We start from the raw sequence: 17,645 nt of genomic DNA, 5'->3' as shown, positions 1-17,645 counted from the left end.
CCCACTCCATTTAACAATACATTCTTGGATCAAAGTTCAGGTCTTGACTTTCATGATAGCACTTACTTGTTGTGACACATTTAAGTAGTTTTATTTTCCACCACCACCTACATACATAGTAGAACAAGCAAGGATAATGAAGTTGGAGACTATTAGACAGCACAACTGAAAACACATTAGGGAAAAATCACATATCCTTTTAGTAGCACTAAGCATTTTAATTTACGCAGGTTACTAACTGAAGCAAGAGACAAGATAATTACATGATTGTCATTAAATACCTTTCCAAGTACCAAATCTGTCAATCCAGACTTTTTCAAGAAAACAGCCGCATCTGAAGCCAACACTCTTCCAGCATTAGCAGAATCAACCTGTGGGGAGAAAAAAAAACCTCACATGACAATCTGCCTTTTGAGTTGATGCCATCTCCTTTACACATGCTCTCAAAAAGCTAGCAAAGAAAAATGCTCAAGTTAACATCATCACTTTCAGACCAATCTTCAGACTTCTGAAGAGTAATTTAAATATTAAATAAATGTTTATTAAATATTACAATAAAAATTCCCTTTCATCAAAAATCCTATTAGAATGGAGACATTTTGAGCTAGCTGCTTCAGATTAAGTATCAATAGACAAGCTTTGGAAGTTGATAGCTTAAACTAACACTGACAAATTTAAGATATATTATGCATATGCATCTAAGCATCTTTCACACTCTCATATGTTTTACAGTGTTCCAGAAAAATACACTATTATCTCCATTGCACACAACTAAGACCCAGGCAGGTATGAATTTTGCCTAGATGACCCAGTTTGGGACAGAAAGCAGTGAAGGTAACCCAAGTCTCCCAAGTCACAAGCTGACACCCCAGCACAAGACACTCTTACAGGTCAGCAATGAAGATTTAGATTAATTCCACTTGAAAATTGAGGAAAACCCACTAATACATAAGCAATCAAGTGTCCACTGTTGTAAGGTTGTAAGCACTGATTATGCCTGGATTTCAAAGTCTCCAGTAGTACGTTTCAAGTGTAGACAAAGCCCCAAGAATTTCTCAAGTTACATAGCAGACAGGGAAGCTTATTCACATTAGACCATCATCTGAACCTATCTAGTTAGCCCTTTATAATCACAGGATTTTCTCATTGATGCATGCAAAACATTTGATTTGTAAGGACATGAGGACAAGGGAAATAGAGGAAAAGCTGTGAGTCTTGGGGACCATAAAGCAAGAGGGTGCCTAAAAAGGACAGAGTATAAAGAAGAGTACTAAGGGTATCTTTAATCAATTCAACCTGTCAGGCTTGTGGCATCAGACAGGTACCGTTGTATATGTCCTACAAGACATATCTAGAGATCAACTATGTTACATATTACATATAAAAGTACATAGAATATCATCTTCAAAAATAGTCTTCCCATCTATGATCAGCTAAGATGACCTGAAACTGTAGTTTGTGACATAAACATTTCAAAGGACAGGAAAGAAGCAACAGAGGTCAATTACTTTCCATACTTCCTGGAGAGAAAAGAGAGACCCAAAACTGAAATTGTGCAAATAAATGAGCATGCATGGAAAACTGAAGTACTTGCACAGAAAGAATAATGTGATGTTACCATCAGATTTCCCAGTGTGCACTTTTGAAGATCAGTGCTTTCTGAGCACTTGCTGAACACAGAGTCATCATGGCTTGGAAGCAGCCTGAGAATGCCTAGTGAAAACTAGTGCTTCAGACAGAACAGAAAGTTTGGGAATATCCAGCAAAACACTAGGTGATGATGATGATGATGATGCATTGCATCATTTACAGTCTCATAGCTTTGTGTTTAAAAAAAGGCTATATTCAATAGCTTGTCTGGAATGTAAGACCAATCTTCCATGTTCACAGGTGCAGCACACAGAAGGTGTTCAAAGCAAATAGCTCCCAGAGATGGACTTAGAACTAGCTAGTGAAAGACTGCAGAGAATGGACCTAAGAGACTAGGGTAAGCTAGGGACCAGGTTAGGAAAGCTAAGGCCCAGTCAGAATTAAACTTGGCTAGGGATGTTAAGGATAACAGGAAGGGATCTATAGTTACACTGCAAATAAAAGACAGACTAGGGACAACGTGGGCCCCCTCCGGAAGCTATTAGGAGGACTGGCTACACAGGATTTGGAGAAGGCTGAGGTTCTGAATGACTTCTTCGCCTCGGTCTTCACTGGCAAAGGCTCTGACTGCACCACCCAGGTCTTAGAAGGTAGACGCAGGGACTGTGAGAATGAAGACCTTGGGCCCACTGTAGGAGAGGATCTGGTTCGAGACCATCTTAAAAATCTGAACACGCACAAGTCCGTGGGACCTGATGGAATCCATCCGCGGGTCCTGAAGGAGCTGGCGAATGAAGTTGCTAAGCCACTGGCCATCATATTTGAAAAATCATGGCAGTCAGGTGACGATCCCGACGACTGGAAAAAGGGAAATATAACCCCCATTTTCAAGAGTGGGAAAATGGAAGACCCGGGGAATTACAGACCAGTCAGTCTCACCTCTGTGCCTGGTAAAATCTTGGAGCACATTCTCCTGGACAGCATGCTAAGGCACATGAAAAACAACAAGGTGCTTGGTGACAGCCAGCATGGCTTCACTAAGGGGAAATCCTGCCTGACCAATTTGGTGGCCTTCTATGATGCGGCTACGCAACTGATGGACAAGGGTAGAGCAGTTGATGTCATCTACCTGGACTTGTGCAAAGCATTTGACACTGTCCCGCATGACATCCTTGTCTCTAAACTGGAGACATCAAGTTGATAGGGGGACCACTCAGTGGATAAAGAACTGGCTGGATGGCTGCACACAGAGTTGTGGTCAATGGCTGGAGACCAGTAACAAGTGGCGTCCTTCAGGGATTGGTGTTGGGACCGGTCTTGTTCAACATCGTTGTGGGTGACACAGACAGTGGGATTGAGTGTCCCCTCAGCAAGTTTGCCGATGACACCAAGCTGTGTGGTCCCGTTGATATGCTGGAGGGAAGGGATGCCATCCAGAGGGACCTCGACACGCTTGTGAGGTGGGCTGATGCCAACCTTATGAAGTTCAACCATGACAAGTGCAAGGTCCTACACCTGGGTCGGAGCAATCCCAGGCACAGCTACAGACTGGGCAAAGAAGAGATTCAGAGCAGCCCTGGGAGAAGGACTTGGGGGTGCTGGTCGATGAGAAAATGAACCTGAGCCGGCTTCAGTGTACGCTCGCAGCCCAGAAAGCAACCGTATCCTGGGCTGCATCCAAAGGAGCGTGACCAGCAGGTCGAAGGAGGTGATCCTGCCCCTCTACTCTGCTCTTGTGAGACCTCACCTGGAGCATTGTGTGCAGTTCTGGTGTCCTCAACATAAAAAGGACATGGAACTGCTGGAACAAGTCCAGAGGAGGCCACGAGGATGATCAGGGGACTGGAGCACCTCCCGTATGAAGACAGGTTGAGGAAGTTGGGGCTGTTCAGCCTGGAGAAGAGAAGGCTGCGTGGAGACCTCATAGCAGCCTTCCAGTACCTGAAGGGGGCCTATAGGGATGCTGGGGAGGGACTCTTCGTCAGGGACTGTAGTGACAGGACAAGGGGTAACGGGTTCAAACTTAAACAGAGGAAGTTTAGATTGGATATAAGGAGGAAGTTATTTCCTGTTAGGGTGGTGAGGCACTGGAATGGGTTGCCCAGCGAAGTTGTGAATGCTCCATCCCTGGCGGTGCTCAAGTCCAGGCTGGACAGAGCCTTGGGTGACCTGGTTTAGTGGGAGATGACCCTGCCCATGGCAGGGGGGTTGGAACTGGATGATCTTGAGGTCCTTTCCAACCGAAACCATTCTATGATTCTAATGTGTCATTTAGAAAGTATGCTGCAGCAGGTGAAGGTTGTCTGTAGATACTTCTAAAAGTGAAGAAAAAACTCTGAAAGCACTCCCCAAAACATTACTTACTACAAAAGTGAACACATCTTCTGTTTTCAACATAACTAGTATAATTTTAATTAGAGGAGCTTATTTCATACAGTTGAGGATTTCCTGGTCAGGGCAATAAAATTACAAGCACTACAGCCTTGTAGTTAGCCTGCTCCTCAGATTTTGTTTAAATATCCAATTCACTCTGTATGAGACAGCTGTTCATATTATCAGCAAAAAGTTGCCAAGACACTGCACCAAATCCCCTTTTCAGTTAGTGGAGTTGACCTTGCACACAAGCACAGAAATCTTGGCATCCACTCAGCAAACCTCCAGCCTAGGACTTTTCTGCTAGGGAAAGTTACAAAGCAGCATGGTTATTGTCTGTGTTTGGTTTTTATTTCCCAACCTCCAACCCAGAGGAAGGTGACTTTAAAGGATACAAGCAGGCTTCTGCTGCATCAAAAGGAGTGTGACCAGCAGGTCGAAGGAGGTGATCCTGCCCCTCTACTCTGCTCTTGTGAGACCTCACCTGGAGCATTGTGTGCAGTTCTGGTGTCCTCAACATAAAAAGGACATGAAACTGCTGGAACAAGTCCAGAGGAGGCCACGAGGATGATCAGGGGACTGGAGCACCTCCCGTATGAAGACAGGCTGAGGAAGTTGGGGCTGTTCAGCCTGGAGAAGAGAAGGCTGCGTGGGGACCTCATAGCAGCCTTCTAGTACCTGAAGGGGGCCTATAAGGATGCTGTGGAGGGACTCTTCATTAAGGACTGTAGTGACAGGACAAGGGGTAACGGGTTTAAACTTCAACGGGGGATGTTCAGGTTAGATATAAGGAAGAAGTTCTTCACTGTGAGGGTGGTGAGGCACTGGAGCAGGTTGCCCAAAGAAGTGGTAAATGCCCCATCCTTGGCAGTGTTCAAGGCCAGGTTGGACAGAGCCTTGGGTGACAGGGTATATTGTGAGGAACCCCTGCTCATGGCAGGGGGGTTGCAACTGGTTGATGTTAAGGTCCTTTCCAACCCTAACTATTCTACGATAATTACTCAACCCAATATGGACAGTTTCTTCCTGTGCAACTAAGTAGCTAAATTTCAGTAACTATATTTTTTTAAAGGGTTCATTTCAATTTCTTTACAAATTACTGCCTCTTGCACACTTCCATAGCTCAAGGAAGCTACTAGTACTTACTAAGCATTGAAACACTGCAGAAATTGGCTTATATTTGACTATTGCACTGAGAAGATCACTGGTTTTTGTTAGTTATACACCAGCTTGGTAGAGCTTTTTCTCTGATGTGCAGAAAGCAGTTTCCATAGCTGTGCTGGCCAGCAACTCCCTTGTTGCAAGTTGTTTTTTGTAAGGGCCAGAAATGACTAAAAGTTACGAATGTACATCTGCGGTCACTAAGTCAACAAAGTAACAGCGAGAAGTATGTGGGATTCATCAAGGCACGCTGCTTACCTGCTACAGGGCATCATACAATGAAGTGATTTCCTACTACTTTATCACACATATTTGTCCTTTAAACTGAGCCTGTTTTGAAAGTCAGTCTAGAAAAGGTTACACAGAAAAACTTTCATTTGAAAGAAGAGTGCCTCTGTTGAAAGGTTGATTTCAATCACATTCTAAGTATAAAGCCCAGGATTTATATCCATTTCACAACACATGATACCAGATGAATTACTTTGTGACAGAATTGGAAGTGTTCTAAGCATCTGAGTTATTTCAGGTGATGGATTTACTCTAAAATTGCATGGAACGTTCTGAAGTGCTTCTGGTATAAAAGAATAAAAACATGCTTTATCAGCACCACAGGACAAAGTGGGAAATGTGTTTCTAACATTTCTATTCTTAAAGTTGAGATCTCCTTATCTAAAGGAGGGAAGGAAAAAGTTATCCAGTGCAATGGAAAGACTCCAGACACAGTACATTTGAAAGTTATTCTTTAGGACAAATGCTTGCAGAAAAGAGTTTGGCTGAACAAGTCAGAAAACTAATCCTCTGGAAAGCAAATCCATCAGCACAACTTCATGAACAGTAATATCATGTTCATGTATACAGCTGAGACTTCTGGATAACAAATAGTGCTCCAGTTTCACTAGGCTATATATTCTAATGAATGCAAGATGCTAAGTGATTTAGGAACCAGTATCACATTTGTGCTTAAATTCAGTTTATCCAGCTTTCTGCTTCACACTTCTGCGGTTTAGCAATTGCAGTCAGGAGGAAGAGACAAGCACGTGCCGAAGATCATACATGACAGTGATAGTCAGTAGTAACTGAGCTAGGAAACCTAAGGTACAAAAAAAAACCAGTTCCTGCCTTTTCTTGTGATCTTATAATGATCCCCATAATATGGGACTCCCTAAGGCTTTTAATCTAACGCCCAGATATAGACAGTGGGCTTGTGCATCACTGAAGAAAACCTTTGTGAGGGTGTTACTATCTCCTTTAGCCTTCAGGAGCAATCCAGGCTTAGATCAAGGTAAACTCTCTTCTCATTTAGCAATTTCAAATCTGCTACTCTCCTGTAGTGGAGAAACCCCCCTGTCAAAGTAAAATAGAAAGCTCTAGCTTCTTAGGCATCATAGGTTTATACACTTTGAGTAACTTTGATAAAACTGCTGTTTTAGGCACTTGATAATGGGACTAGTCCTCTAAGCACAATTCAAAAATAGAGCTGGATAGAAGTCACAGTCTTCTCTCCTTCAGCAGAAAAGCTCACATTCCAATGTTGATGCCCAGATGAAGTTCCTAAACAAAGGTGTCATATATACTATACCCTGCCTTAGGACAGGCAGACAGGAACATTACAGTTGCACAAAGGAAAACCCACATAAGGCTGGTTTTCTACAGACTCATCAGGTCTTTCTATCAAAAAAAAAAAAAAAAATCTTTTAAATTGTTTTATACAGTCATTCATTCAGTTTACATTTCCCTGGAAGTTTTCATATTATCTATGTTTGTACAATAACACAAATGTTATGCACATGACACAAAATATTCCTATTATGGAACTGCTATTATAGATGAAATTATTAGTTTTCAAAAAAGCTGTATTTATAGCAATGAATACACCTTATTTTTGCAGGGCCTGAAGATAAGATAGGTGATGCATAAACTTTGTATTATTTCTACATAATTTTATTTTTATATTATAAAGTCAAAAGACTTGTATCTGTTGAGTGAAGCTGCAAGAACTACATGTGTTCTTTTGGCATTCAGGGGCCTTCTACTCAAATCTCACTCCTTACAGTAACCTGTAAGAATTTCTGGGTATACTCAGAGAGATGCAAGTGTTACATTACTCTAACTGCACTACAAACATAAGAAATTCAGCTGTGCATGTAAAAACGATCAAAGAGCACATCAATACAGTATTATGAAGGGATTTACTCCATTCAAAGAGCTAACAGTCTAACTGTAAAGTGACGTATGTCATACATACCTGGCAGTTCCCTAGCAAATTAAGTCATCTTACAATCAATATAGAACTCATACTGATATAGCTCAGACCCAAGTGTTAGTTACTATACTATTATATTTTAAAGCTGAACAATTTTCCTTGAATTTTTACTGTTTACACACAGCTGGCCATGCTGAAGTCCATAGGTAAAGAATATTCTTTGTTTTAAACACAAAATAAAGTTTGTTCTCTCAAGAACATTCATACCTGTCGATAGAATTTCTCATACACAGGATTTGCACTCGATAGCTGTAAAAGAGAAAGAGTGAGAGAAAATTAACCATATTTCAATTGCTCCTCTCTGGATAAATATATAAAACACTTTACTGCTCTTCAAAGAAACATTCAGCATTCATATAATTCTATCTATTCTGTAAAATGATGAAGACTATGAGAGCTCTTCATGCTGTAACCTTTAGAAGACTAACTTCTTGTTTTGAAGCCAGTGATACTAACCACTTTCAGATTACTATCAGGTCACCAGGTTTGGCAGTGTGAAATGAGTTCTTAAGCAAGATCATCTATAGACAAAAAAAGAAACTTGAAACGACACAGGCTAGGAAGTGCTTCCTGATGAGTGCAAAGCAATACCATTTTATTTTAGTATCTCTGAATCATTCTTTAGAATTTAGTGCCCTGTGCAACCAGTCTATAAAATTTCCTATATCCACGTTAGCTCCTGGATTCGCAACTAAATCCACAGCATTGGTACCAAATTAAGAGAGAGTAATATTTAAACTTAGGTTTTTGTAACTTGAATCCTTGCCAGAGATAACTTCTGCCTTAATCCACTGCTACATACCAGACATTCAGTGCTCACCTAAACTTAGGTGGACAAAGATAAAACAGCTTCTTTGGAAAAGGCCCCTTTTTTAAACCATTCTTAGCAGCTCTAAAAAGGCCCAAGGCCTGAAACCATGCAAAACTTAAGATCTTGGCTTGCCCAAGAGATTACCAACAAATGTATTCATAGCATCACAGAATGGTTGGGGTTGGAAGGGACCTTTAAAGATCATCCAGCTCCAGTACTGTTTGGTTTTCCCTTTTTCCCAGAGATATAATCAGGCACAAAAATCAGATACTGTTTTGATGAAGTGCATGGTGCCTGAACCAAAGACTGCGTGCATGACCCCGTGCATTTATGCAGAGGTTAACACTAGATTGTCACAACGTCTTGCTCTCACAAACCCAGCTGAACAGCTGAGCATAATACAATAACACACAACACTAGAAAAAACCCTAAAACACTTAACTTTGAATATCATCCAAAATCAGAATTCTCCCCCTTAAAAGGAATATGATCTTAAACCCCAGGATTTACAGAACTTTGTATAACCTGGATCCATCAAGGTAGCTTCTTCAGCTTTAAAATTTAGAAGTTTGTATTGAAATATGGAAACCAACAGTATTCTAGATGTCAACAATCACAGTTGTAGAAACCAGTCTCTACAGTGCACATAAATGGTGGCAGCTTAAATAAAGACCACATACATTTTTCTATAGCAAACAGCTACCACAGTTGTTCTTTTGGCTAAGCACTTACATGTTCATAGGTGCCAATTATCAAAGAATGCTAAGAGGGAATGATTGGTTGGTTGGTAGAAATCAGGGGTTTAGTGTGATCCTTTTAACTAGAAAAGAGTGCAGGATCACCAGAACATCCTGCAAGATAAATTACAGAGCACAGCTAGAAATGACAGAACTTTCACTGAGACCTTGACATCTGCTTATTCAGCAAGTACGCTGCCACAGAGACACTCAGTTTCCTGTAGGAGCCACATGGCATTACTGATTCTCTAGCTGTTTCTAGACTTGTTTATTTGTTGGGAGGTGGGTAGGAAATACTTTGCACATAGCCAGACATTAAAAATTACATATGCTGGCAAACTATCACTGGTATTCAAACTAATACCTCCATTTATATAGCTTAACCTTGCTCTGGTACCCAAAGACTTTCAGTATCTCAGCCATCAACTAAGCAGGCTTTTATGCATCACTTAAATGAAAGTGCTTGATGAAACATAGTCAAAGTTTTGTCAGACCTCTGACTACCATAAAACCAACAGAACATTTCCCATCACTTTCCAGCATGCTCCAAAGCATACTGTATTTTCTTAAACAAACTTCTAGTGACGTACCTACCAACTCAGCTACACTTGGAAATCCAACCTAGAGGGCCAGTTCTCCTAAACATTCAAGTATTTTACTAAGCATTAGTTCAATATGATGTAAAAGTACAGGCACAGAATCAAATTTAAGCCATAAGCAGAAGACTAGAAGAGAGTTGGCCAGCACTGGAAGTATCAGTCCTCACACATAATCCCTCTTGCCCAATATCACTCTTTGTTCAGCCAAATGTTTCATTATTACAGCCAAACTGATCATTGTCACTCCTGGACAGGAAGCATTGTGTTGAAGTCCTGCAATGAAAACACTAAGTGCAAAACAATCTTTTCATTCAGTACCTAGAGAACAAGCCAATAATTCTTATTTATTTCACCGGTGTTCCCAATATTCATTTTAACACCAGTATCACTACAGTAACTGGAATTTCCTGTGACGCCAAATAGAATAATAGTAGTAAAAATGTTTTGTAGGCTATCTTACTAGTAACAGACCTGTTTTTCCTTCAAGGATACCCCACAGTAAAACAACACACACAAATATTCTTCTGGGATCAGAAGAAAAGTACTGCTCAACATCTTTCAAAGTGCGGGGTAGAATCTACCCAGCAGAACCCTTTTTATGGGATTTCTGACAACTAATTGCAGAGAGGAAATTCAACTCGTTTTCAATGCAAAAAGGAGGGAAGGAGAAAAGGTCAGATTCCAGGGCGTACAAAAATAGAAATAAACTTTTAAATGGAATCATCATAATGTACCGCTTCATAAGAGCAACATCCGATCCAGTAATTACCACCTTTGTTACAAACCTATGAACATTAGAATACTAACCTAGGAAATAAAAAACACCTTCAGGGACATGCTTCTTTTTCATCTTCTGTTGTCAGTCAAGCCTTTATAGCCCCATGTTTTCACCCCTCTGGCACACTTGCATTTAGGTGTAGTAAGATACCACTACCAGTCTGTCCACCCCATCCACCCACAGTCTTCCTTCCCACAAAAAGGTTTAAAAACAAACAAACAAGATGTCCATTGAGAAAAACAAAGTAGTTTTCCCCTCCAACCCAAATAAGAAACAGGAGAAACAAGCAAGTCTATCTTGATGAAAATCCAAAGTACTGTATCCTATCATGATGCAAAGATGCAGGATTAATTTTGAGTTTCCAGGCCAAACAACACCATCTGGTTGTAAATGTTCTTCCCACAGTCAGCCAGCTAAAAATCAGGTAAGCTTAAGGGTAGCTGGTTTTCTTACAATGCCCTTTCTAAACAATAATCAGCTTGTCTCTTTTCCCCCTATTGCTTTACTCTCTTATCTGAAGTGTTTCATGGCAAAGCTCTCCACTATATAACCAAGCACATCTCCTGCGGCAGTAACAAAAGTAAAGAAAATATTTACTATAAATTTATACGCAAATATTACCACATACTTCTAAATCTAGCACTTTCATTCCCACTGTCAGCTGAAGCATGCACAAAAACTCTGCTGATTTCCCCTCTGCGTAAATGTCTGTCACTGCATAATTGAGAATGGTTCAATTGAATTTTCAAATCACTACAGGAAAGCTCCACCATCTTCTAATCAGTACTGAACAAAGCCTGTGTAATATGAAAAAGGAGCTCCACTGCCCTTTTAGATGCAGCCACTCTCTAACATGGTTGACACAATTATCAGTCAAAAAAAGATGAAGTTCTATGTGCTTTAGGAGCAGTCGGCTGCCTGCACGGAAGTTTAAACACACATGCCTGCATACTCTTCTTCCCCTTTCATGGAAGACAGAAAGAGGAACAACAGATCTCCCACTCCAGTAAAAAGGACAAATTCTAATCTTGATTTTATCATTTTGTTTGTCATTTATCTGGCAAACTGGTCTTGGGACCTCAAAAACTCTGGTTCTACACTATATATAACATACATACTACTATGAGAGCATCATTCCTATCCTAAATACTCAAATCCTACATATTCTAGTAACAAGACATTAACCCTGGCAATACATGCATTAGGTATCTATCTAGCTTAGCCTAGTAGTAATTTTTGATGCTTCCCTTCAACACAACTGACCCTGTGACACAACACTGAAGTTATAAACTGAGACTTGCAGCTAATCGGGATACAAACTGGTTATTACATGACTTCGTCTTAAAGCAGTTATGACCTACTATAGTAAACAAGACAGTGACCACATTTTCCACAAAAAGCCTTCCATGACATCAGGAAGACAAACACAAGAAGTTACCTTCCTGTTCTCCCTGAACATCTCTCTACAGGCCTTCCCCCTCCATCACACAGGGGGTTTTCAGAATAAACCACATGTTCAGTTTTCAAGGAGTTTTTGAATGCCAGTATTACACCAGCTTTCAACAAACAGATCTTCCTCACTTTCAACATGGGTTTTCCGCATCTTCACTTTTCGCCCTCCCTAAATTCCCTAAATGAAATAGGGCAGATTAACAACCATCCTTGGAAGATCAAAAATACAACTCTTCACATTGCCTATAGCTTAATTTCAGTTTTCCAACAACTATCTGTGAGACAGGAGCCCTTCCTTCTCACTGATTTTGCTGGCTTGTTTCCAAACTAAAGGCAACCACAACAAAACATTCACATGGTAGAAGTTTCTTTAGATGTTCCATATTAAATTCACAGCTATGCTCAGACCATGACACTGACTGAACAAATGCAAGAGGCAACAAGATGTTGCGGAATGGGTTCAAAATGGGGAGATAAAATATACTTCAGATCATGGCTAAACTGGGGGGAGGAGGATGAGATAATCACCTTTGGTTTGTAAACAAGCGGCCTGGGTGTCATAAATTTCACTACATCTACATGGCCCTGAAATATTGTTACTCTTCAGCCAGCAGAACACAATAAGCACCCAAAAGTTTCCCATTACTTAAACAGCTTTGATGGTCAAATAAAGGATGTCCAGCCCTCAGACACTGCAGCTGCAAAGTCATCTGAAAATACCCCAGCCCCATGTGGAAACAACCCACTTCCCAGCCATGTTAAATCACCAAAGTCAAACCAAACATGGGAAGGGGAAAAGAAACCTGAAACAGTCATGAGCTTTGCTGCAGGTCAATATCCCTCTTATTCTCTGCACAGGGTGTGCAGCAGAAAGTACTGATCTGTGTGCTTTTTATTGCTTGTTTTAGTAACTGATCTCACTGCAGCCAGCAACCGTATCCCCCCGCCCCCCACAGTGGTATTTTCACTTCCTCATGCTCATCTACACACATTTAGAACACAACTATTTGTTGTGACTTTTCATAACCCTGAAATTCCAGAAATTAGAGCCCACATTGCAGTAATCACGTTTATGCTTGCTTGACCAAGATGATTTTTATGCAATGCAAGAACAAAAACCAAACAAACCTCCAACCAAACAGAAAAGAAATCCCCACACAAGTGGTCAACAACAGTTTCCTCAATTTAAGCACTGATGTACGGTGCAGTCACAATGGTTTTAAGGATTGTGGCAATTTTTCTGCTTCTGTCAACATTATCACATTTGTATTTAGTCCCACTGCCACGTGACCAACAAAGTAAATAAATCCTACAATGAAAGGGTTGCACAGCCTGTAGCAATAACGTCTTGCTATAGAACACACCAGAGGAGACACTGCTCTCCTCTCCCCAGATAAAGAGCCAGAACAGCCCATGCCTTTAGACAAACACAAATCAGGCTGCTGGTCTACAAAAATTTTTCTCTCTTCAGTAAGGAGATGTTTTAAACTTGCCTTTTGCTTGAAGACTGTTAGAAAAGAGACACAGAAAAGACTAAGCTAAGGCCTTTTAATATCAAAGCAAGCTCTCATAGAAGGCACTATACTTCATAACTACGTATCTTTAGACTTGTAAAGACACAGTTATTTTCTCCACTAAAACCACAGAATACGAGGTTGGAAGGGACCTCAAGGATCATCTGGTCCTAAAGGTCACTGTTTCACTGAACTGTCATTTCTTTCCTTGAAATAATTGATGATTTCCTCAAAAGTCAACTAGATAAGTGGGTAACCGCAAACTGAGTAGCCTTGCGGCCAACTTTTAAAGTTGACTTCTATGTGCTTAAGTGATTCACACTTATTTACCAGCTTTCAATACATGTGACAACTGAGCACCAGATTGAAGCATCCCAAGCCAGGAGTGTGCACTAACAGGGCCACCTCAGGCTAGGAATGCAAATTTCTCATGTCACTGCTAAATGAAACAAAAAAGTACCATAAAGCACAGTTTATTTGGTACCGGATCTCTAGGGAATCAGGTGCAGTCCTAACTACACTACAGTAGTGTGTAGAATAGAACATTCTAACTAGAGTAAGTTGTATGAAGTGATTCTACTACTGTCAGGAAAAAGACGCAACAAAGATTCTGGCCAAGTGAGATCACCTGAGCATGAAACAGAGCAAACATTCTCTGAGTTTTGAGACCATCAGCTGCAAAGCTCTTCTCTGTCAGGCACCTGTATAGGCAGTATACAAAATCGGTGTCCCCACAGCATGGGGCCCAGCAAACACAAGCTAAAATGACTTCCAAGCAGTTTCTTGGGAGTTTAAACATGAATTTATGCTCTCCCAAGCTACCCCTCTCCCACACCGTCCGTTAAGGCGCTGACACCTCTGCCCTGCTGCCGGCTGCGGGGCTCCGGGAGGCCGCGCTGGCACCGGCCGCGGCACGGCTACCTGACCCGCAGCTATCGCCTTTCAGCCCCGCGGCCAGTACTCCCAGCTCGCCACCTGCCTCCGGAATTGACGGGGCACGTTCGGTTCTCTGCTGTTGTTTGAAGCAGGCGCCCTACACCTTTATGAGACAAAAGACCGGCCGCGGCTACAGACCTCAGCGCGCTGCCCCCTCGGGAGGCCGCTCCCCGGCCGCGCTGCCCGCTCAGCCCCGGGCACAGGCACCTGCACCGGGAGGGATCCGGTTTCACGCCGCAGGGTCGCGGCTGCCCGCCCCTCACACACAGCGCAGCCCCCACCTGACAGCGCCCGCGGCCGTGCCGGCGGCGGGGCAGGGCTGAGGGGCGGCGGCGGGCACACAAAGCCACCCCGCCGCGGGGCCCTCCGGGGAGCGCCGAGCCGCTCCCCAGCGGTGTCGAGACGGCCCCGACACCCACCTCAGCGGCGCAGGAGCGGGTCAGCGCCAGGCCCCGCCGCTGCTCCGGACCCCCCCATACCGCACACGGGAAGCGCCAGGCCCCGGAGCGCGGCGGCGGAGGGAGCCCGTTAGAGGTACCTGTGTCAGGGAGAGGTGCGCAGCCATGCTGCTTCCATCATGCACCGGCCCGCCCGCAGGAAGGACGCGCCGCGGGCCCGGCACTCGCGGGCCAACTTCGGCAACTTCCCCGGCCGGCCCGGCCAAAACCCGGCACCGGATCCCCGCCCGTCCAACGGACGGAGCCGGAGCCTCCTCCGCCCGCACACGGCAGCGGCGGACGCGAGCAAAAGCGGGCGCCGGAGTGTGCTCAGCGGAGCCGGAGCCTTCCCGAGACAGCTGCAGCAAAAACCCGGAGCCGGAGCTCTTGGTCTAATGCGGGGGCTAGCATCCCGCTCCCAGCCTTTTGCATACCTTCTCTATGGGCCCTGCTTCTTCTGGAGGTGCTTCAAGCATTGTGAACAGCCACAGTCCCCAGTTTAGTCGTGACTTAAACAGGGGAGACTCAGGTTAGATATAAAGGAGTTCTTTACTGTGAGGGTGGTGAGGCACTGGAATGGGTTGCCCAGGGAAGTCATAAATGCCCAATCTCTAGCAGCGTTCAAGGCCAGGTTGGACAGAGCCTTGGGTGACACGGTCTAGTACGAGGTGTCCCTGCCCATGGCAGGGGGGTTGGAACTGGAAGATCTTAAGGTCCTTTCCAACCCAAACCGTTCTACAATTCCATGACCCACGTGGGGTAACCCCACAATAAGAGGTGCCTCGGGCCTGGGCTCGATTCCAATGGAATTGGGCGCAGGGCCCAGGAGGAAGCAGCGTCTGAGCCCAGCGGGATGTGCTGACCCAACACATCCAACCCTAAGGCAGTCCCGGCCTTGGCCTCCTGCCTCAATCCCCCAGACCTCACAGGAAATGTTGCACCTGCCCAAGCAGCTCTTGGCTGTACGTGTCCTCCCCGTCGGGCTGTCTGCGCTGGGTGGAGCAGTGGGGCTGCAGGAGGGGGAAAGCAGAAGAAAGGGACGAGCAACAAGGAGAAACCATGAAACAACATAGGCAGCAAGAAAAAGCAGAGCAAGCTGAAGTGGGAAGCACCCAGTTCTCCTGACCCATGAGAAACCACTGCGTACAGAAAGGCTGAAAGATGCACTTGTGCCACCATCTATTCTCCCGCTCCTCCCACTTAGGGCTCCAGCTTCACACAGGCACACCTCCTGCTGTCACACAGAGCCATGGAACACAAGGGCACAAACTGCTCTACCTGTACCCACTCAGTCCCCCTCACTGGTGATCCCACCTGCTTTTTCCACTACCACATCACGCATGGGCCACTGAGGACGGAGGGAAAACACATCTGCTTTTTTACCTCAAGATGGATTAAGCACAAATTTAAGCCTGAAATACATACTCAGACCAATAAAAGGAAATTACCTGGAGCCATACTTGATTATTGGAAATGTTTTGCAATGTGCTCTGTTTTATTTCTCCACCTCTCTGCATTTTTGTCCTCTTCCATTCAGTTTCATGCTTGTGATGGTATTCATGCCCCACCTCTGCATCCTGTCATTCCGCAGCTGGCAGTCATTCTGCCCTGCTCTTCCTCATCTCTGCCATGAAACGTGTTGACTCCCTCCTTCCTGTCTGTTCTGTAACAAAGGTTTTATAGAAGCTCTGTTTTACAGACCTGTTTCTCAGTTACCGTTTCAGCAAGAAAAAGAAGATTTGGAGGGGAAGAATATAAAACAGAGCAGATATAGAAATATTCACACCATTCACGTACTCACTGGCATACCTCCACTCCACCTCACACTCATTTCCTCTTAAATAAAATCCCTAGAAAATACCACAGGCTATTACACTTTTTCTTCTTTGATTAAAATTGGAATACTATCCCACAATAATTAATACCTGGAAATTAAACCAGTAGATGGTAAAACTACAGCTCTGTCTCCTGGGGACAGCAGTATTTGAGCCCATTCCCTCTGTAGGGATCTGACGGGTCTGGGTTTCCATTAGCAGCCATGATCTCACAAGGATGCCCTTTGCTCTGTCAATTGTTTTCTCCTCTTCTCAGTGTCCTCTCCCTGGTTGAGAAGAACAGCTACAGCTCAGCAGCAGACTGGTGGCCTCAGGAGAGAGGTTAACGCCCAGGCTGATGTCATTGCATTATCAATAGAAGGAAAATGCAACACAGGGTAATGGGACCTGGCTCTGGAGTCAGAGGGCTGATGTTGAACCAGAGGGTTGATGTTGAACTGCTGTGAGCAGGATTTTGTGGGCAAGCTATCTATCTCAGCAGATGTGTTCTTGCTGCTGTTCCACTTCTCTGTGCTGGGTATTGCATCAAGTGTTTCCCATCTGGGCCAGCACTAGACCCACAGCTGCAGCAAGGCTACTGAAATAATGGTGCAGAGCCAAGGAACACCAGGCACTTTTTCCGATACTCACCTCTCAGAGCAGAGCCCTTCCTGCAGGGCAGCCTCACCCGGAGTACAATCAAATGCCCCATGTCTCCTCTGAGCAGCAGATGCTGTCCAGGAGATGTATCTGCTTTGGCCAACAGCTGCCCCTGGGGACATGACCCTCCTCAATCCCCTCCATTAGAAAATAAGCACAACAAACCCCATCATTTTGCTCCCTGAAACTGAAGTGCACAGCAGTCTGTGATCCAGAGAGCCTTCTCCTTGCTGCTGTGGAGCTCTCCTAAGCTACAGCAGCAGCAGACTACGAGCTGTGCTTGCTGCTGAGGAACTCGCTGGCAGTACCAGGTAGCTGGTTGTGTACCTTCACACCCTGGCCGTGCACATAACAAGCTTGGCTCCTCTGAAAGATGGATGGACTGTCAAAACACATGGTTGTTGTGCATGACCACTCTGTCCACAGAACATGAGAATCGCTCAAGGTAACCACTGTGACCTTTACAAATTAAAATTAGTTCTATTCAATCAACATAGAATTGATGTGGTCACTTTGCTGT

The 17,645-nt window shown here is 43.9% G+C and overlaps 1 protein-coding gene across 9 annotated transcripts in view; it reads right to left on the bottom strand.

The window, feature by feature from the left end:
* The window catches only part of EPS15 (epidermal growth factor receptor pathway substrate 15), a 75,906-nt gene that overhangs the window by 38,785 nt on the left and 19,476 nt on the right, over positions 1-17,645 (bottom strand). For 7 of the 9 annotated variants that reach the window (XM_065673356.1, XM_065673355.1, XM_065673357.1 and 4 more), the window contains 3 exons: positions 16,100-16,314; positions 7,595-7,636; positions 282-371 (listed from right to left, as the gene is read on the bottom strand). In XM_065673356.1, the coding sequence (XP_065529428.1) occupies positions 282-371; positions 7,595-7,636; positions 16,100-16,168 (201 nt within the window). In that variant the 5' untranslated portion in view covers positions 16,169-16,314. Of the gene's footprint in view, positions 1-281; positions 372-7,594; positions 7,637-14,752; positions 14,953-16,099; positions 16,315-17,645 lie in introns of those variants that run through there. The other 2 variants (XM_065673359.1, XM_065673360.1) reach the window with 2 other exon arrangements.

The sequence above is a fragment of the Lathamus discolor genome, chromosome 3, assembly GCF_037157495.1.
Source record: "Lathamus discolor isolate bLatDis1 chromosome 3, bLatDis1.hap1, whole genome shotgun sequence".
In the NCBI taxonomy this organism is placed as follows: domain Eukaryota; kingdom Metazoa; phylum Chordata; class Aves; order Psittaciformes; family Psittacidae; genus Lathamus; species Lathamus discolor.
Note: the sequence above shows the minus strand (reverse complement) of the source record. Positions and strands in the feature narration are given on the sequence as shown.